Source organism: Macrobrachium nipponense, chromosome 1 (assembly GCF_015104395.2).
Source record: "Macrobrachium nipponense isolate FS-2020 chromosome 1, ASM1510439v2, whole genome shotgun sequence".
Lineage (NCBI taxonomy): Eukaryota > Metazoa > Arthropoda > Malacostraca > Decapoda > Palaemonidae > Macrobrachium > Macrobrachium nipponense.
Window position 1 is genome coordinate 6,063,761 of NC_087200.1, and position 22,500 is coordinate 6,086,260.

At 38.4% G+C, this 22,500-nt stretch overlaps 1 protein-coding gene across 1 annotated transcript in view; it reads left to right on the plus strand.

Moving 5' to 3' along the window:
- The window catches only part of LOC135219106 (uncharacterized), a 716,082-nt gene that overhangs the window by 140,370 nt on the left and 553,212 nt on the right, over positions 1-22,500 (plus strand). The window contains exon 2 of the mRNA XM_064255548.1: positions 7,063-9,221. Coding sequence (XP_064111618.1) covers positions 7,179-9,221 — 2,043 coding nt within the window. The 5' untranslated portion in view covers positions 7,063-7,178. The remainder of the gene's footprint in view (positions 1-7,062; positions 9,222-22,500) is intronic.

Genomic DNA, 22,500 nt, shown 5'->3' on the forward strand with positions numbered 1-22,500 from the left:
TTCAGTTATGCGCATCCGATTTTTGTAAAACCTGTTAAATAATTTCATTATTATAATGATGATCAGGAGGACAAGTAAGTCATAATTCTAACAGTGCTAAATTTGAAAAGGGTTATGTAGCCAGGGCACAGGGTCCTCTGAGGTCAAGCGTAGGTCAGACCTGAAGCAGAATCGGTTTACCAGGCAACGGTGACTCATAGGTCCGGCATTCGAAGGACCATTCTCTCTCTCTCTCTCTCTCTCTCTCTCTCTCTCTCTCTCTCTCTCTCTCTCTCTCTCTCTCTCTCTCTCTCCTCTTCCTTACTTTTCTTATTAATTTTTCGTAGTTTATCCTACTGATCTAAACTTAAGAAGGCTGTAAATATATTGTGTTTGATAATATTAATGGAGAAAATAAATATCTTTCTCCATGCTACGGTAATCTCAGCTACAGAGGTTTTAGTAGTATCTTAAGTAACTGGGAGTACTGAAACTGTTGCCTAGAATTCATAATTACTCCTTAGGTGAAAATGAGTGGATGGATTTCACATGATAGACGGTGGATTGGTGTCGTCATTATTAAGCTAAACACTTACAATCATTCTTCTCTGAACCTTGATCTTGAATCGAAATTTGGAACATAGTACGAGAGAGAGAGAGTTCCAAAGCAAACGCTGGAACTTCTATAATTTTTTTTTTCAAACGAACGAAAGTCAAATTAGAGTGCACTAGGATCAAGAAGTGCCATGTTGCCAATGTGTCTTTATAATAGTAATGATAATAATACATATCCTTAGTTTATCGTTTGCTTAAGAAGGGTGCAGTAGTTTGCTCGTCAGTAATATGCCAAATCGGTATTTCGTAAGAGAACTTCAGTATGCACTATAAGCTATAAAATTTATGGGCAACATGAAGAATAGCATAAAAAAAAATTTTGTAGCCTAAATTAATAGGTCGACCACAGCGTACCCATCTCTCGGTCACCCACGTTTGTGGTTAGTGATACTTCTCTTTGATTGGCTAACTTTTTGAAGCTAGCTAGAGTACTGATTTTGGCTTTATTGTGAACCTGTTAATTACTGTGATCATAAAAATCTAAAAAAAAACATACATAAAAGGTCAAAATGACAAACTAAAGAACAAATAATTTCTATAAACATCTATAAACATCTATACTCACCAGCAAGCCTGTGTTATTTGTTCGATATGTAGTTTATTGTTATTATTGCCGGCATTAGCAGTTTAAAAATAGTGAAAAGGGATGACAACATTTTCATTCTCTGTCGAGAACTAACTAGCGAAATATTTCTTTGACTGGTAAGTGTAACGTTAGTGTCCATCGTTGCGTTTTGTTGTCTTCATCTCGTTGGGAAGTTTTCATTTTGACGTTAAGGATAATAAAGCCAAGTAAAGTAAAGGCAAAATTAAAAGATGAGCAAAATCTAAGATGTCTACTTTGCTATGACAAACAAATTCGCCATAAAGATAATACCACTCTTTAAATCTACAAATCCTTCAGACTCCAGCAAAACTAAGATAGATTGCGCATGCAGTAACACAAATATAATGCTATCAACAAAAGTCTGTAAAGGACTCAAAGAAATATTAGTCCTAGATAACGACCCCCGACACTATCTAGGAAAAATCCTATTGCTTCTCTCTGGAACCTTGTGTACAATAGATTTCTTTGGTTGGCCAGTGTTAAGCTAGTTTTCATGTTGGGATACTCATGTTGGTTTTATTTTCAGGCTGAATGTTGAGATTTCTCTAGACAGCAAAAGTAAAATATCAATATAATGAGTTGAACGTGCATGACACCTAAATGTCTACTTTTGTATAAGGAAATACCTATCATTAAATGCTGGAATATAATATATATTTTGTTCCTTGCAAAAATATGATGAAATGCTTTTTCTAGAGACATAGAGTTTATTGCTATTGACCTTCATTTTTATCTGTGGCTACACTATCACAAATATGCTTTCATGTTAAAGGTTTGTTTCGTTTATTATGCCGATATTGCATTCTCTTGCTGCACGGGGCCGAGACAAAGACGAAAGTTTGCCTCGACCTAAGCTTTACATTCGTTTAGTAACGCGTATGGGAGCATGTGTTATGTAAAGAATGCAAAAATTGTACTTGATGTATAATAATGCAATGGCAAATTTATTTTTTAAAATTTGTCATTGTTCGGGTCATGGCGACACTAATTAATTAGGATAATGTTTATTGTTTCTAGTGATTGATTGATTGATTTTGGCTATTGAAACTGGTGTTACAAGCCTCTGACGTACTAACCACCTCAGAAGGTGGGAGGACAGTGTCTGTATGTCTGTGTTCGTTAAACATCTAAAGATGTTTAAAAATGGATATTAGTATAGAATTATTTCAAAACTTGAATTTTTATATACTGTAAAAAGTTGATATTTTCTCGAAGTCAAATAATTCAACTCTCCATGAATACGGAACCATTGTAACATCTCCATTTTGTGGTGTTTAATTTCATTGTTATGATTTTTTCTGATCATATTTTTATGAAAGACTTTTTTTTTTTTTTTTTTTTTTTTTTTTTTTTTTTTTTTTTTTTTTTTTTTTTTTTTTTCCTCAGTTATGTATCCGTTTATTATGCTTGAATGTACGCAAAGCATAGTATTGTCAAGACACACTGAATCATGCGGTAGGAACAAGGAATGATTAAAGCCCCGTGTGTGTGTGTGTGTGTGTGTGTGTGTGGGTGAGGGGGGGGGAGAAAGCTAGTCAAACAACGTCCTTCGCTCTCTTTACATTATTTCTTAAATTTTACCTGGTGTAAAAGGTGGGTCACGTGTTGCTCGCTATTTATTTATTCCTTGATTTATTTAATCGAAAACTTAAAACGCAAAAGAGTTCAAATTATTCCTTCGTAGGAAGAACTAGTCTGGAGGAGATCGCTTACTTATCCTTAGGTTGTTGGATGGACAAGAAAGACGAGAGACAACTGGAACTGGGTAAAATGCAAAAACGGAGAGTTTTTAGAGGCAGCGCAGTAGGACAGAATCCCAATGATCAAGGAAGGGACAAACTCGACTTTGAATTCGTATTTGAAAGGATAATCATGTCTCTGTGTTCTTGTGGAAAGTTGCAATCGGTAAACTTGTTCCAGGGGGCCGGTTGACATGCCTTGCCGGATGCGCTCTATCGAAGGTCGCCAAGTAAGGAAGTTATTGGATCCGTCTCCCTAGTGTTTGAATTTAGTCAGAATGGCAGTTGGTCACCCCCAGTTAGTTATTGCCTGATTCGGGGAGAGAGGAAAAAATAACGATGTAGTCTTTCGTTAGGCAATGACATTATCACTCTCTTCTTTTTATTCTTCTTAGAAATAGTGCATATTATTTATGGGCAATTTGGTATTTTTTAATTAAAATTAGATAATCGCAAATACAGCGAAATATATTGCAAGAATACTGCTGTGATGCTGAAGGAAACTGAAGACCATATTCGTGTTGCATAGTTAGCTTCAAAAGCGCACCAAAACACGCAAACTCATCATATATGTATATATAATATATATATATATATATATATATATATATATATATATATATATATATATATATATGTGTGTGTGTGTGTGTGTGTGTGTGTGTGTCTGTGTGTGTGTGTGTGCGCGCGCACAGGAAACTAGTGTCAGTTGAGAGTTTTTGTGCATCAGGTATTTTATCCATGGCTTTGGATGTTGTCACCCGAGTTTTCTGAATATATTTTCTTGTTTCATTATGGGTACATACTTCATGTTTCCCACATGTTTTATGGAAGCTTCCCAATCATGTATGACATTATGGCCAGTTCATTAAGAAACTTTATACATTTATGATAATAAAGGATATTAAAGAAGTGACCAAAACCTCCCGAGAACTCCCTCAAGTTTGTTACGGGCATTTCATCCAAGTTTTGGCAACAGTCAGCAGAATTTAATTTACTTATCCTTCAATTGATTATGATTTAACAACAAGGCAAATTTGCTTTGTTGAGCCGGAGTAGCTTTTGAAGTCTGGCTGTGGAGGTGGGGGTGGGGGTTTGGATGAGATGGGGGGGGGGGGGGATCCGTTTGTGCTAAGGTTAGTGGTGCAATTCAGCCTGCATCTAAGCAGAGGGAAGGTAAGTTCTTTTATTTTTCCGAAGGCAGACTTCAGTTTATGGAGCTTTGGATTGCACCACTGTAAATTGCCTCATATTTTTTGTCTTTAGTATTACACCAAATAGGACAATGATTTAACGTTTAATATACACACACATATATAAATATATATATTGAATATATGATATATATATATATATATATATATATATATATATATATATATATGAAAACGAATATATAAATATTTTTATGCTGTGTATGCATTATAGATAGATATAATACATTTACGTCATGCGATTACAGCAATATGAAGACAGCTGTGATAGTCCGGAACTAGGTAATTCGTTTGGTAGCTATGACGTCAGAGATATAGAATTAAATCTCTCCGCACTTTGGTCTAACATGTCATAATGTCTGTACTCATTACGTATATGTTTAAATTGTTCAACATTAAACGCTAGGTTAAAAAAGAAAGATTTGATGCATTTAATATTCCAGTGTTTATTTTACTGAATTGACGTGATCACTTCATGAACCTGACTCTAAGATGGGGTATTGTTGTCACCCAAGAAAATTGATATCGACATTACTATTCTTTTACTACGTTTTCAAGTTTATTTGGGAATTTATGACGCCTTGGTCTCTTAACCTTCATACGAGTGAGAATGTGAACTAAGATTAAAAAGAAAGGTGATCATGAAATAATACATTTCACGAAACGCTTGTTTAGCGTGTACCACGTATCTCTATAAATACTCCCATGGCTTATATACCACATTCCAAAGGCACAATCGATCAGCAAGCACGGTAGCTGTGCGCAATATGTTCCAACCGAGGTCCGGGAATATTATTATTATTAATATTATTATTATTATTAATCAGAAGATAAACCCTGTTCATACGGAACAAGCCCCCTGGGGCCATAGAATATGGTGTTCCTTAGAAAGCAGTACTGAAGATAATAAGAAATACAGAAAGAAGAGGTATTTTAAAAAAATGATTTAACAGATAAGTAAGTAAACCGCTAAAAATGTAAGTAAAATACAAGAATTGTTTTAGGGAAGTAAAGCATTGCATCTGCGCTTGAATTTGAGTCTAAATGAAAGGCGTTTATTTTGTACAAAGCCACGATCATCCCTCTAGAAGGAAAGAGAATATAAAGACAGGAGCAAAGTAGGATATGCATTTTGGGAAACAGGTAGAATGTGAAATTATAAATCAAGTGCACCGATGTTTGTTGACTTAAGTGAAAAAGCTGCCGAGAAATGTGTGTTCATTAATGAATATGTTGTTAATTAAGTTTATAGGTCCGATAGAAAGCTGTACAATTTCACCGGAACACGAAGAAAGTGGTAAAAGTATGGGAATTCTGAAAAAATTGAAGTTCCTTATATTTAAATTCTATTTGGCATATTGCTATGCATTTGTTTCACGTATTTGTTCATTATAGATGAAACTTCATCTACCGAATAAGTTTTGGATGCAGGAAAAAAAATTGTGGGTTTTAGTGTAATACGAACAAAACAAGAGTTAAACCGTCCCAAATGATAACCAGTGAGTCTGCGCTATTCTTGTCAACTTCCTGTGTTTTATTTTCTGACGCTGTAGCAAGGACATGCAGCTCTCAGATTGAGGGACCTGTTATCAGTTCTCGAATCTGATCTGGAAGAACGATGTACTCTGTTGTTTTACTGTTAGGGGTAACAGCTATAGGGCGGAGAAAGGAGAGACATACCAATAGAACTGCTGGTTCATTAGCCCATCAGAATGCCGTTCCCACTCCACTCTGAGGTGAAAACATACGTGTTATGTTAGCTTATCGGCACGTCTCTCCCTCTTAGACAGGCAGGAGACTTATCTAAATGCTGGTTCTCGAAAGCTCAAGTAAACTGAAGAGGAATTCTGAAAGTTACACGTAGGGAAAACTCAGTCGTGGATTTTCCCTCTATATTTGTGATTCTCGTAGCAATCACTCGTAATCGCTGTATCCACCTTGATAATGAAAACACAGAGCGGACCTATATCTTCGACAACGACTCATTTTTAATAATTTATGTAAAAAGCAGGTTTGTCATCCCCTCGAAAACAAATCTGTAGTGAATTTGGATGATTTTGCTTGTCTCCGTTCCCTCTGCCATAAAAAGGACAGGCCGACATAACGTGTTCTCAAGAAAAGCAGTAGAGGTGTCAACTGTGGTGAAGGAGTCTGATTGGTGGATCGTGACGTCACAGACACACCTGAGGGACTTTGTTTTCGTCTCGCATTTCGCTGATTAACACGTTTTGTGACTCCGGATATTGTCGTTTGAAATTACATCTCACGCCGCTATGTGGCGCACTGCGGCTTATCTCGGGGCTTTATCTTGACTCCTCTCCTGCCTTATTTGTCTTGTTACACAGCGTGTGGATAAGAAAGTTCCTGTGCGTAGCTATTTTAATTTGTATTACGGTTACTTATCTATTGTTTGGATGCCCAGGGATTTATCTATTGGCACTAATACTTCTGAATTATTATTATTATTATTATTCAGAAGATGAACCCTATTCATATAGAAAAAACCCACAGGGGCCACTGACTTGAAATTCAAGCTCCCTAAGAATACAGAAGGAAGGAATCAGTTATTAGAAAAGAAACAAAAAAAAATTTGCAGATAGAAAATAAATAGATAAAAATGAGGGTAAAATACAAGGAGAATTGTTTTAGCGTAGTAATGTCGCCATTCGTAAATTTATATATTTGTTAAAATCCTAGACTCTCTCTCTCTCTCTCTCTCTCTCTCTCTCTCTCTCTCTCTCTCTCTCTCTCTCGGTTTTGCTTGCTATTGCTTGAATGACCTTCATTAACGAAGCCGGTGAAGATATGCATTAATGTTAGATTTGTTTGTTATGTGGTAGCGTAAAGATGATAATGATGAATATTGATGAGCGCTTGTGTTCTAATGCTTGATTCTGTGTCTTTGCAGGTGCTGCAGGATTTGAATTAGGGGGCCCTGCACATCATGGTCCCAATTGCGATCCTACCTGAGCCCTCAGTTCATCCGTTCGGGGCCCCTGCCATCCCCCAGGAGCCGGCCGTGTCATGAGGATGTCTTGCGGAGGGTGGACAGGGGGGTCATCCAACCCTGGTGCACTCCCCCGACGAACTTCCTTAGCCTACCGACGATACCTTCGGTATCTGCCCGGATATAACAGCTCGAGGGACAAGAGTGACCACGAGACCCCCATACCTGATGATCCAGAAGAAAGTCCTGTTGGGGCGGGAGGAGAATGTTGCCAGGGGCTGCAGGATGACGACCCCGGTGCTATTGACTTCTTAGCTGCCATAACTGACGAAGGCGACGCCTCTAGGAAGAGCCCGGAGGATCGTTCCCGCCGGAGGGAAAAGGAGATTTTGAGGGAGAGAGGCCTCAGCCGATGGTTGAAGGATCAAGAGGAAAGTCGACCATCGACAGAGACCCTACTGAAGTGCGAAGAAGACACCGCAGAGGAGGATCAGGGCCGGAAGGACGATGTAGATACAAAGCCGGATATCGTGAGCGTCCGTTCTCGCGTGCGTCAATACACTGCCATGCTCAGCGCTCTCAACTCGGCATCCAGTGCCTCTCCCAATGCCCTTCAGACGTCTCGTTCGTGTTCAAGTCTCCTCGGCAAGACGACCAAGTTGTCCCGCTTTTGCGGTCCTCCTCGAAGCGTCGAATGTTTGAAGGACGGTCGTCAGGGCTCGATAGAATCTGGGGATGGGGACAGTTCCGATAGCCTCCTTGGCCCGAGGAACCGGTCCTTCTCCTTGCCGTGGCCCAGTGAGGCGAACTGGCGATGGTCCAGTGATCCTAATATTATGAGCGACCCGGCCCCGCCTTCGTCAGCCGCTGGTGAAGCCCAGGATACCGTTCGGGACATTAACCAACACAGTAATTCTCTAGCCCGTCTCGACTCTGGCACCAGTGACGAAGGATGTCCCAGGGATGGTTCGACGGGACCTACTCCTCCTCTGTCTCCCGTCTTTAGGGGACTGGGACCCAACCATCTCTCCGGCCTCATTACACCTTTCAAGTCGCTCTCTCCCGCCTCTTCCATGGGGTCACATCTGGGCTCCATCGAGGACATACCCCTGGCTCGCTCCATGTCCTTCGGCCACGTCCTAGACCACTTGAGGCGCTCCCGGTCCGCAGACAGCGCCGTCGAAGTAGAGGATGAGAGCCACATGGTGTCCCAGGCGCTCTCGTCGTCGGCTGCTGCTCAACAGCATCAGAATAGTGTCAACGGCAACCAGGAGGGTTCCGACAAGAGTGGTGTTAACGACGGTGATCACGACGATGATGACGACGACGACGATGTGGGTGTTTGCACCGTCATTCGCGTCGGCGGTCATGGTAGTGGTTTTGGTAGTAGTTTGTGCAAAGTTTGTGTCGAAGGGCAAGCCCAAGTTTCCAAGTCGTACAATAACGACCAGTGTCGAATGCTTGATAGTAGTGAAGTCGAAGTCGCTTTGCCTAACGGTAACATCTCTTGCGAAGAAAGCGACGCGAGTCACGTCTTCTGCGAGTGCGTTTCAGGTGAAAAGTCCGAAGGCCATAATGAAGGGCGTCCTCATCCCGTCGAAGAAAAGGTCGAACTTCGACGTAAGGGGACCAGACCGAGTTACGCTGAGCGCCGGGAACGAAGACTGGGTGAGGTCGACGGTGACAAATTATTGCGAAGGGCGCGGGGTTGCGGGGGCCTCCTCCAGGACGCATCAGACGATCCGTGTCGAAAAGTCCTGAGGACCCCTTCGGTGGTTATCAGCGACCACAGCGGCGACACTGTGAGCCTGACGGTGGCTCTGGCGTCGAGTGATTTCTCCATCGAAAAACTGGAGGACAAGTTCCAGCCTCCGCGCTCCCTGTCGCCTTCGTCGTCACCTTCGTTATGCGTCAGCGATGACGCCTCTCGGAAGGTGTCGAGCTGTTCCTCGTGCTCGAGCGTCAGCACTGTCGATATGTCCACGCCCCTAACTCCCATGCTGGCGCCTGGGCTAGATTGCTCCAACCGTCGAATATCGGATTGCTCGACTGCCAGCAATGTTACGATTTCGGAAGACGAGATCGACCATATTCTTCCCCGCCCACCTCCTCCGAAAAAGGTAAGGGGATTCTTTCATGGACTGTTTTAATCTCTCTCTCTCTCTCTCTCTCTCTCTCTCTCTCTATCTCTATCTCTCTCTCTCTCTCTCTCGATCCTCACCTCTCTTCTGAATCTCTCTCTCTATCTCATCTCTCCTCTCTCCTCTCTTCTCTCTCCTATATATATATATATATAATATATATATATTATATAATATATTAAATTTATATATGTGTGTGTATGTATTTGTATATACATACATACATACATACACACACATATATTATACAGATATATCATATATATGATATATATTATATATATCTATATAGATATATTAGATATATATAATGTAGGTTGAATATGAGTTAATTTAATTTTGTTTAACGAGTTATTTTTAATTAACAGACAAACCATGCATAAGTAATAAAGTTTATTATATTGTAATAAGCTGTTTCAGAGGTGTTAGATATCTCAGGAATAAAATCACACTCAATCAATATAAAATGGTTTATTTATTTAACTATTTATTTTTGTTTTTTGGCGCTGGTAGGGTTAGATTATGTTCTTTCGAGAAGGTTAATAAGAAAAGATGCGTTCATTGTATGCGAAGTTTGTTTACATTATATTTGACAAAGCTTTTATGCCAAGTTTTGAAATGTTTAAATTTACTTCTTGGTCACTAAATAGACTTTTACAGAGAGAGAAACAATATATTGTGCAATAAAAAAAAAAAAGTACAGCACAACTGACAACCCGGACGCAGTATTCGTATAGGGGAAAGGATGGCATTGGATGTGGTATTATACTACATACCCTTTTCACTTATTGATTACTAGACAAACGTCATTCATCAGGGCTGGTATGGTACTTTGGTAGGATTACAAAATATAACTACTTACAGATGACTATATAGGGGAATTACCCAGACAAAATTGTTTGTTGTGTAAGTACAAGTAGTTAGTTGTCATTACGGTGTCGTCCTGATACACAGGTAAACTTAATTTAAACCTTAAAAAGTGATGTGCCTAGAGTTGTTATTCATTTGGCCTGTGTGCTTGCGTAGCTCGGCAATAGTATACAGATATTCTACGAATAATTTTGATATCTTCACGCTTAGTAGAAATGGAGTGGAATTTCTGGATCAAGTTACTGAAAACTGATAAATAGAAGGAAAGTTTCGTTGAAAGTTACTCGCCGTTAAACACTTGAATTTTTGTCATGTCATTCAAAAGGTCAATGTGCATTGTGTATCAGTTCACTAATGTGTGCAGAGTGAATGTCACGGTCTGCTGAGTAAACTGGATCAGTCACATGAATTTCGCGGATGTAAAAGCCGTCATTTATTTTTTCGTATTTATCTATGGAAGATAAAAAAATTACACATTTTGTTTGTTTTATGTGGATCTTCCTAGACATCCTAATAAGGGGGTATGATTTCTGAGGCTTTATAGTGTTGAAAATATTTGGTTTGCTTTTAATTCTCTAGATATAAGGCAGCTTCACAATGTGAATAAAATTGTTATCGGTATTGACTATCATTATATGTTGAGGCCAAGATTCCTTCTTCATTAACACTCATTCAATGGCTTTTGCTATTAAATGTTCATTGGTTGCTGAGTTTGTGGTTACCGTAGAATTTGTGGGCTGTGTTAACCGCCAATCTGTCTTTTTCATTACTCGTTCCTCCATTTCAAAAGTTCATGTTTACACGTCTTTTACTTTAAGGACATTTTATTTTTCCAAAGAAAGGTTTTGTTCTTTTGTTTATTATTTGATGTGCCTTTTTTTTTAAAGAGTTTTGTTTATATTTGGTCTTTGCTAGCGCGTCATAAAAAAAATGAAAGTGCCATCTCATAAAAATATGAAAGTGCCATCTCAGAAGTGTAACGGGCCTTTCTCTGTCTCCTTTCCGAAGATGTATTAAAGCTTGCGGGAAATTTATTTCCAAATGTCTGTGGAGTTTACAACTCGAGACTTTATCACGAACTCAGTAGGTTTCTGTAGCCTCCCCTTTGTCATATTTCTCCCTGTCTCCAGGAAAACGTTTGTTGACATTGGTGTCCTTTTATACTCGGCAATTATTTTTCCACATTTTGAACACGATTGTAGAGTCAGAGTTAAATATGCGTAACAGATATTGCAGCATATAAGAAGGAACTGAGCAGAATTGAAATGGAGATAGAGATACGATGTCGTCTCTAAAAGAAAAGAGGAAAACTGAGCGGTCATGCACATGAGTCATCATATGTACATAGATATTCTTTGTCAAGTGACAAATAGCTGGAGAATTCATTTTTCATGCTATTACATTTGGAGCTATTTTTGGAAGACCTCATTGAAAACTAATGTATTTTTTATGATGACCTTAGCTCCATGTACTGTAGTTCATTGGTCTAATGCTGCATTTGTGTATTCTTACTTGCCGATGGGCACGTGTGATTTATATCAGAGTTTAGGTTGGTAGATTCAAGACATGGAATAAATTTTGATCAGGAAAGGAAACGAAATTGTGTTCTTTTATTTTTATTATGATTGATAAAATGGCAACTGGCGTGCAGTGGATAAGTGCTGCCAATAGCAACAAACGGGAAAAATATTCACATCAATAAGCAAATTCTCTCTCTCTTTCTCTATCTTTTTTTTTATTAAAAAAAACTTTTTTCTTACTTCCCATCTTGTTACGACTAATAATTATTGGGCTGGCCGTGTTTAACTTGGTTCTTACGCCTTTGAATCACCGAATCACCGACAGTAACTCTTGGATGCAGGGGTGTGGTTTAAATTTCATAAAATCGTTGAATAAAAAAAAAAAAAAAAAAATGTTATCGCACGTGTATATAAATCTTATCTTGGTGTCAGCTTTTATTAAATACTAAACCACCCGTGACCACCCCTTACCCTTGGCTCACTTAATGTTGAAAATTTAACATTAACAAACGCATGAAATATTATTATTACAGAAGAATATTTTTATTTACTACATTTTTAACAAAAGGTCCATTTTTAATGAGAACTTTGACATTGTCTTTTCTTCTCCCTCGGCTTAGTCCTGAGTAGAATAAGCCCGTGCTGAAATGCAGGCTTCTCAGAACATTGTCCATTGTATGATGAATAGTCAAGGTAAAAGATGACTGAACTGGAAACTGTGATTACGTCGCTTGATTTCTATCATTAGTTTCGTTCGCCCGTATTGGTCTTTCCACTCCTCTTGAAGCCGTGGTCTTGAATAAACTCAAAACACCGGTTATCTGAAACTGTAAAGACCACTCTATGACTTTTCGGTATATGAATAAAAGCAAAGGACAATTGATTAATTAAAAACATAAAGCAAAAAAGGAAATATGTAAGAATGAGTCTTTATCAGTACTGCGAGAAAATAGCTTAAAATAGATAAAGATATGAAGCTGAAAATGTAGGAAACAAAAGAATAACTATAGCACGGAACGTAAAAGAGACATTAAACACTGTGGAGAGAGAGAGAGAGAGAGAGAGAGAGAGAGAGAGAGAGAGAGAGAGAGAGAGAGAGAGAGAGAAGCGAAGTCAAGGCAGGATTCTGCAAATCCTCAACCTGGAGTCTCAGCCACAGTATGAGGAATGAAGGGACGTTAATAGAAAGGCAAATTCAAATTGACTTCAAATTTCAGAGAACATCTTGAGGGTTCTTTTCCGGAGCCATTTTTTCGCTGTGGCTTCCAAACTGGCTCCCTCCTTCATTTCAATTTCCTCTTATGGATAAGCTTCACCTTTCAACTTCACGCGGATCCAGATTTGCCACCACAAGCCTCGAGTCCTGAATCTACTCAAACAAGGATCCAGGAATCCGAACAGGAGCTCCAAACTTGATCGTGTGCTCCAGTGTGCAAAGAAATAATCGTTTCCGAGTTTTAGTGTTATATAGATGTATAATATTGATAAAAAATAGACATACATGTTATCCAAAGTTTCTCGATGAATTTGGTGCGTGCACGAATGTGCCTGAATTGCATTGCCAGCATAACGTAGATAACCATCGTGAAAAGGCACCGGTCTGTTTCAGAAGGACTGTAATTTAGGTACTTCACGCTTCGATTAAGAGAAGTGGATGATTGCACTCATTTTCGTTATCAACACGAGGGCGCGTGTTTCTCTCTCTCTCTCTCTCTCACACACACACACATATTCAAGCATGGAATGATAACGCTGGCGACAGCAGGAAATTCAACATTAACTCATTTATTGATGAAATAAGAATTTTGGTTAATGTTGGATCTATATTTTTATTTGAATGTTTCCTTGACTATTTTTATTTGAATGTTTCCTTGACTAATAAGTTTTTATTTATAAGCTATTTATGAATTTTTAGTAGTAATGGTTCGCTTGTGAATTATTTGTCATTATATTTTTGCTGGTGAAATGAAGAGGGAGAATGTCTTAATTTGTATTGACAGATTATATGGTTATGTTTTCTTTTTTAAATTGATTTGTCATTTGATTAATTCGACCATGTTTGTGAATATGTTTACTTTAATTTTTCGTAGTTTGCAAGTTATGATATTAGGGAAGTTACCTACTAGTTATTTGGAATTTTGGTGAGAAGTGGCTTTCATTTACTCGTGCAGTAATGAGTAACTCATGCATTGCCTTCTCTCTCTCTCTCTCTCTCTCTCTCTCTCTCTCTCTCTCTCTCATATATATATATATATATATATATATATATATATATATATATATATATGTATATATATATAAATATATATATATATATATTAATATATGTGTGTGTGTATATATATATATATATATATATTTATATTTATATATATATATATATATATATATATATATATATATATATATATATATATATATATATATATAGTGTGTGTGTGTACATATTCATAAATCTAAACCCTTCTTTCTCAGACAACGATGAAACGCATCTGACTTCATCAAAAGGAAGGCCTTATGAGGTCTAGGTTTAAGAACAGAATTTACGGCTTAGTGCCGAGATTAGGTTTCAAGGGAAAATGTCAGGAAAACTCTTAAGGACCAAATTTAAAGGGGATATATTTACACGTTAATTACTCGACGTACTAGGACACTCAAGGTCCAACTTATTACTGAGAAAACAGTTGCTTGTAGCACTGAAATCACGAAATCACGTGGCCGGAGTGCCGACACGTGCTGAGGACTTGGAGCGTGAGGATAAATCAGAGCCCCCTCTCACAGCAGAGATGAAGGCGATAGGATACCTGAAACAATGTATTTCTCTATAAACACACGTGCGACTCAAAGGACTGATCAAATGCGGGGTATACTGCCAAAATCTTCCGACTTGCTTATATGTATATATTTATTTATATAAATCTTACTTTCTCAGATTTCCCTCACATGGCAAGAAATTAATGAATTACTTCACGGAAAGTTACTTTACTGTCGTTTGGATGCTGATATCCGCTTCTTAAAAGGGCGCCAATGAAGAAAGGGAATTTCACTCCAATGCCGTCAGGTAGGGTCCAGAATACAGCCACGTGAAACACAAGGACAGGGGGACAGGGGGGCAGCCCCGCAGATACGAGTAGCTCTGAACTGGGTTAGGTCTTGGGTGCATTTGAGAGCGAGTTTCGTTGTTGTTTTAGATTTAGCTGGCCTTATGCCAGCACGGGCTCTTGCTCCTAGAGCAGCCCGTAACGAGCGAGTTTCTCTCGCTGACTTCTCTTATTAACTCCGGTTTGCCCTCCGGCGGCTTGTGGCTTAATTCTCGCCTTTTGGCATTTCTGACGCCGGTGGTTTCTGCAAAGGCAGGCGAGCGGCAGGACAAACGAAGAGATTCGCGAGAAAGAAAGAGATGCTTTTGTGATTGTTCAACTGTTATTTTTAGTTTACTGAGTGGCAAAATCTGGAATATATACACACACACACATATATATATATATATATATATATATATATATATATATATATGTCTGTCTGTCTGTCTGTCTGTCTGTCTGTCTGTCTGTCTGTCTGTCTGTCTGTCTGTCTGTCTGTCTGTCTTTAGGCCACGAATCCTCCATGGATTATGCCCTGTTAATGGTCAGTCACAGTTTAGAAAGGGCCCTCACGCTTTGGCAACTGGGGAAGCTGAAAATCTTCCGGTTGAAGAATACTCACGATGAAATGAAAATAATCAGCTGGGATGCTGCAAGAAACCTGAATCGAATCGAAAAGATAGAACAGGTTGAGAATGAATTTCAGAGATATCGAATAGACATTTTTACTCTTTGTGAATCACAGGGAAAAGGAAAGAGAAAAGAAAGATACGGGAGGAGCAGATGGAATTAGCAGAGGAGGAGGAGTAGTCATGAAGTGAAGCACCAAAAAGCAGGAGCACTAGATTAACTGGAAGGCAACGAGATGTGGATTACTGCTGGCAATAAAAAGACAAAAAAAAAAAAAAAACGGGCAACATTCCTTTCATTCCTTTTGCTGTACATTCATATTCTCTTTCTTCCATTTTGCTCTCCACTCTCTCCTAACGTTTGTTTCAAAGTGCAACTGCGAGTGTTACCTCCTGTTGCCCCTTTCAAGCCTTTCTAACTGAAAATTTCCATTTCAGCGCTGAATGACCTCATAGGTCCCAGTGGTTGGCCTTTGGGCTAACTTCTATATTTCATTCCACAAATGAAATAAAGGTAGTACTATCGGTAAGAAAGCTGAAGATACAGATTTCGTTAGCGTTAGCTCATCGAATTTCCCATTTGTTTTTTATTGAAAAGGCATAATATCGCTAAGTTTGCTCCAGAATATGAAAATACAAAGCAAATTATTTAAGTTGAAACTGCAAAACAAAAACGTTCAGATACTTAAAACCACGATAAATCTCCGAAGTAATTGGAATTTCGCAGATGGATTCGATCATAGAGATCTGGAAGATAGAGTGGATGATAGATGAGATGGAAATGGAGATGGAGATGGCTTGGACAAAGCCTTCGCACAGCCTTTGGGAGAACAGTACGTGATAGTGTGAACTGGGCTCCTGTGGACATCATAGAAGAGTTGGAAGAACCACACTTGAAGGGAAGAAAGCCTTGAGAAGCGAGACTGTAGATGAACAAAAATGTTTGGAAAATAAAGTACAGGAAAACATGAGTGACAGAAACTCGAAGAGGTCCTCTCCGCAACGTGAAGTTGATGGCGATGATGATACTCGTGTGTGTGTGTGTGTGTATGTTGTATATATATATATATATAGAAAGATTATATTATATAATATAATAAATATATATATAAATATATATATAAATATATATATTATACATAATAGATATATATATAGATATTATTATATAAATTATATAAATAAAATATATATATATATATATATACATAATAGATTAATAAATATATATAAAAATAATATATATATATATATATTAAATATATAATATATTATATATATATATATATATATATATATATATATATATGGTAAAGCTTTTGTTTTGGCGTATATGCTCAATATATGTACTATGTTTTTCAAGGTATGAATTGTATTGTTTGTGTATTAATAGGCTTTCGTTCTAATTCGTTGTCTGTCAGCTTGTGTGTTTGTGTGGCGCTCCTACGTGGCCGAATAGTCCCTCATATCCTGTGGAGAGAGAAAGTGTTCGTACTATAGTCGCGAGTTGATGCCGAGTTGTGAAATATGAAAATTGATTTGACTTTGCCACAGTCTTCATACTTTCACCGCATTTGTTTGGATAGTATTTTTATTTGTTAATTCTTGCTGCTATCGTAAACATAAAGTTTTGCCTTACAGAGAATTCTTAGATATGATAATAATAATTATTATAGTAGTCATTTTGATATCGCTATCACAGCTGTCACCGCCCTAAGCTATATTAGTATTATCGTTGTCGTTATCCCCGTTGCTGCTGTTGCTATTTATATATGTGCGTGCGTAAGCAGGCTCACAGACACGCTCTGTCTCTCTTTGTGTGTATTTCATACGATTGAAAGAAAAAGATTGAATATGTTGCACTGACTATTGTTTGCGGTACGTGTGTGGATTGGAGAGGTTGAAATACTCTTAAACGGAGAGAAACCTATAAAGGTTTGAAAGGGATCCAGATTTTGTTTCCCTTTTAGATTCCCAACTAGAGGTTTTAATATTGTTGATAATTTGATGTCCCTGTTCTCAGTGATTGAAAGACTTTCCTGCGGTGACCCATCCAGGTAATGATCAAATCCATAGTAATTACAATATCCAGAGCTCAAACCAGTTGGGGTACAACTATTGGCTAGCTAAATGTAGCGTAGTTTTTAACCTGCAATAAAATTTTTTCATTGACTTCTTTGAAACAAGTATTGGCTCTTATGTGCAAAGCTTTGCTATATCAGGCTGATATTATATGCCGCAAACGTGGCTGAATTTTTCATAAAACCTTTTCGCTTACGACGAAAAAATCTAGTAATAAACATCGTGTCTTTGTAAGAAAGGTTTGTTAACGTTTAAAGACACTTTTGAAAGAGGCTGATTAATTTGATTATGCCAGTTTACCATCTTGAGTTTGCACCTTCCATCCATCCACATTGTGGGATTGCGAAGCCTTGCATTCTTACAAGCCCAGCATGTTTATTTTTATTTTTTCATTTATTTATTTTTTGTGTGAAATACTTCTTCCGCAGAATTATTTTTTTCTGTAATGCCAGATCTTAACACTGGCCCTTTGCCGTCAAAACAATCACCTAAGATCTTTTATTCCGAATAAAAGGCAGAATATAAGAAAAAGAAACCATTTTTACCTGAGATTGAAGGAAATTCAATTTCTGTTATCGTTGCATAGAACTTCAACGAAGAGTGCCGATGTAAAGGTCAGCGCTATTTCCATTACTCGATTTCCCATGACCTTCCAGTAACGTTGCTCCCTCTTGCCTCCATTTTCTCCATTCTGCCTGACTTTTCTCCATGTGAGAAGGCCGCTGAGACTGGCAACCAATTGCTCTCATCTGGCCAGACTTTAATAAAGGAAAACAAAAAGGGAGTGGGAGACGCTAAAGGTTGATACTTCCTGCGATGAGAGCGGTAGACTCGTTTCCAGAAAGGAAGGAGATCATTTATCGGACGATTTGTAATTAATGTTATTGTTATTGACAGTAAGCACACATCCATTGGGGCAAACGAGAAACCGAACAACTAATAACGAAAAATGAATTACCATGTGCAGGGTCATGAAGAAAAGAGAGGAAAGGGAGAAAATGAGATTAAAATTCAGGTTAAACAGAAAGGAGTCATCAAATAAATAAGAGCAAAAATAGATAAATAAAATAAGTAAAAACCAACCCAACGGCCGAGGTTGCGTAAAAAAAAAATGGAGCTCATTACGCAGCTGACGAGAAGTCATTTTGCATGTAGATAAGGCAAACCATCCCTTGATACAAGGAGGAATTGTTAAAATCGCCTCATATCTGTGTCAGGGTCGAGAGAGCCTTTTCTTGTCTGCTTCCTACGGACTTTGGCTTACACCCTCCTCCCCTCCCGAGAGTTCTGTCCTCCTCCACCTCCTCCTCCTCCACCTCCCCCTCCTCCTCCTCCTCCCTCCCCATCTTTCATCGATGCAATTTCCCCATGCTTGGGAGCGCCGCAGTTCCTTTGTATTAAAATTTCTCCCACCCTCCTCCTTCCCTTAAGGGGGTAGTGCCGCCAGTGCACCCCCGCGGTTCACTGTAGGCATGACTTTAAGGTTCTTGGCAACGTGCCTTCGGCCCCTAGCTGCTACCCCTTGCATTTCTTTTACTGTACCTACTTCCATATTCGCTTTCTTCCATCTTACTGTCCATCCTCTCCTAACAATTGATGTATAGTGCAAGTGCGAGGTTTTCCTCCTGTTATACCTATCAAACCTTTTAATGTTCATTTCCGTTTCAGCGCTGAATGACCTCATAGGTTCCAGTGCTTGGCCTTTGACATCAGTTCTATATTCAATTCAACTCTGACTCGTTCTCCTAAGCCTCGTTGTCCTCTTCATGTCCTCACGACTACAAACTGACCGTTCTCAGTGGGACATCCGCTCCTCACCCCATTGACAGCCTCCATCCCACTATCTTGCCATCAAGGGTTGAGAAGGGATGGAATAGTCAACGGTGGCGATTGTGCTTCCTTTGCGCGCGCGCACACACACACGCACACACACACACACACAAAATTATGGGTGGGGTGAATGGCTGTGATTTGCGGAAGTGATGATAACTGCATAGCTTGATGGAAAGTGATATATCAATGAGTTTGAATAGTTTTAATGATGCAACTTCAGGTGAATATGGTAAGTTCGAAAAATTATCATTTTTATTGTGAAAGTTAAGTATAAATGCCAATGAATGATCCTACACTAATCTTGTTAATTATGATGCATGTATCAGATATATAAAGGATTTAAATATGACTACTGAAGTTTGCCTATGCAGTTCATATTATAATACTCTGTGTAACAAACAAATATATACATATACATATACTACATAAATGTAAGGTGAGTCAAACTGTCAAGATAATTTCCTAAAAGACTCAGGAGTTTACAGAAGGCACCAGTAAGCAGTGTTACCAACCAAGAGACAACTTATTGCAAGCCACCTTGAACTGAAGTTGATGTATCTAACTCATTAAACCAACATTCGTATCGGCAGCTTCAGACGAAGTGTGTCCTCTCATATTCATGTTTCTTTGGTGGTCATCCTATCCTCCTCCTCCTCCTCCTCCTCCTCCTCCTCTGCCAGTGTCATTTCAGGATATACAAGAGGATATGTTCTCAAATTATTGTTCGAGGGTTGAAAGTAAGTATAGGCGTGAAACTTTTTGGGAGTGATGACATCTATATCTATAGATGTGCAGTGTATACTACCTTCTCTATGTACGTATATGTGTATGTATATAGATTATATATATGTATAAATATACATATACACACATATATATATATATACATATATATTATATATATGTACACTTATATAATATATATATACATATAAAATATATATATATTATTAATTATATACATCTATATATATATACTATTATTTTTTTTTTTATATACATTTATAATATATATATATATATATAAATATCTATATATATATATATATATATATATATATATATATATATATATATATATATGTGTGTGTGTGTGTGTGTGTACTATATATAACATATACCTATATATATATATATATATATGTATATGTATATATATACATATATATAATCTATATACATACACACACATATACGTACATAGAGAAGGTAGTATACACTGCACATCTATAGATATAGATGTCATCACTCCCAAAAAGTTTCACGCCTATACTTACTTTCAACCCTCGAACAATAACTTGAGAACATATCCTGGTATGATTATGTGCTCAGGTAAATGGATGCTCTCTCTCTCTCTCTCTCTCTCTCTCTCTCTCTCTCTCTCTCTCTCTCTCTCTCTCTCTCTCATCTTTATTTGACGCAAAGTTCGGGCCTGGCTCAGTGCTTAACTATTGTAGGTAGAAATTTAGTTTCCTTTACCGTGTTGACTTTAGACTGTTTTTTTATGGTGCTTTGGCTATTGGTTTTATTCTTCCTATTCTCTCGGATCATTTTATTATGCTTTTTCTAGTCATTGTTGAAACCAGCCCCTCAACCGGCCTCCTTTGCCACATGAAGGTGGCAGAGGACGCTCTGAGAGGCAGGTAGTGGTCATCGTGATGTGCGATGACCATCGGAAATGCAGACTCGCAGATGACCCCACTGCTCTTCCGAGATGTCTTTAGGGGGGCGGAGTTGTTCGTGACGGGGGCTTGCTGACCTTCATACTCTGTGAATTATATGGTTGACCTTTCTCCTCCTAGAGTATGGGAGACCCATTCATTGTGGCGCATTATTCTTGGTGCAGAGTTTTGTAACGCCATTTTGGTTCTTACCTAGGTTGAACGTGTTTCCGTTGTGCCAATTATTCATGGCTCTCCGGTTTTGCCGTTCCACTCAGTTACTCTTAATAAGCGTTTGGGCTTCAGTGGTGTTCCTCCATGCGGAGAAGTGTGTGAGGGCACGAATGAAGGGCATCAACCACAGACCTTATATACTTCTCCGCTTATTCGTTGGAACCAGTAAGGCAAAGGCCTGCGTTCGTTGTTTTTTTTTTTCTCTCTCTCTCTCTCTCATTCACAGATGGCGGTGGTATAACCCATCGCGGCCTACTTACTGTGCGCGGACGTCAAGATTTTCAAAAGTCCTCCTTGAGTTTAGTTTCCCGGGTTCTCTTCATTGTCTGCTGTCACGACGTTGTCGTCTATATTCTGGTGGTGTTCGGGAGGGCAAGGAATTTGTGATTTAAAACTCTCATCATCGACAGTGTCCATGTATGTGTGTTGTGTATGTAGGTATGAGTAAACATAGTAAGTGTACACACTGAAGAAGGCGTAGTCCTGATTCCAGCCCACCTAACTTTCTGCTCCTGGAATCTGCTCCCGTAAGTCTGGCGCAAACAGGAAATTTTAATAAATAAATATATAGAAAATATAAAAAAAGCACACAAAGTACTCATGTCATCCAAGGGGTTAGGGCCACCTACTTCTAATTCTTGCGTTAATACCTCTCCACACTTTCATCCCTCTATTCCTTCCTTTGGGCAGTCATCCATATTTCATGTACATTCATTTAATTTTTGTAACTCGGTAGACGAGCACCAGAACGCGAGTCGAATCTTTAGAGGAAACTTAAGTTCTTACAACAGGACATCTTAGCAATTTGAGGTATTAGGTGTGCGCCTAGGAAAAAATGGTAGAAGGCTCATAGAGAAGATCACATTATGCCGTATAGGTTTAATTATTATTATTATTGTTATTATATTATTATAAACCATATGGTATAGATAGAACTACTCTCAACAACACCGAACTTTTATAACGTAATGAAGATGGCCGTACTGGCGTCAGCTATAGCCTTGACCATATGTAAAGTGACTTCAAACCCTAAATTATGCACTAGACATTAACATTTTACTCAAGATGTATATTATGACCTTGAACTAAAGTAATCGTATCAAATTCTTCCCAGGAACTTAATGATTTAATTTGCGTTTTATGTTGATATAATGTTAAGGTAGAATTTGAGCCTCCCGTGTCAACTCGTGATTTACCCTGGCTGGCATAAGCAGTTTGATAGACATAGGGTTCTTAAAACAAGATTCTTACGGTTGTGTGTCTCATTTTGTTGCCTAGTCATAGTACATAGACTGGTTTCCCCACCCTCCTTAACCTCCAGAGTGTCTCCTGTCTGTTCATGGCCA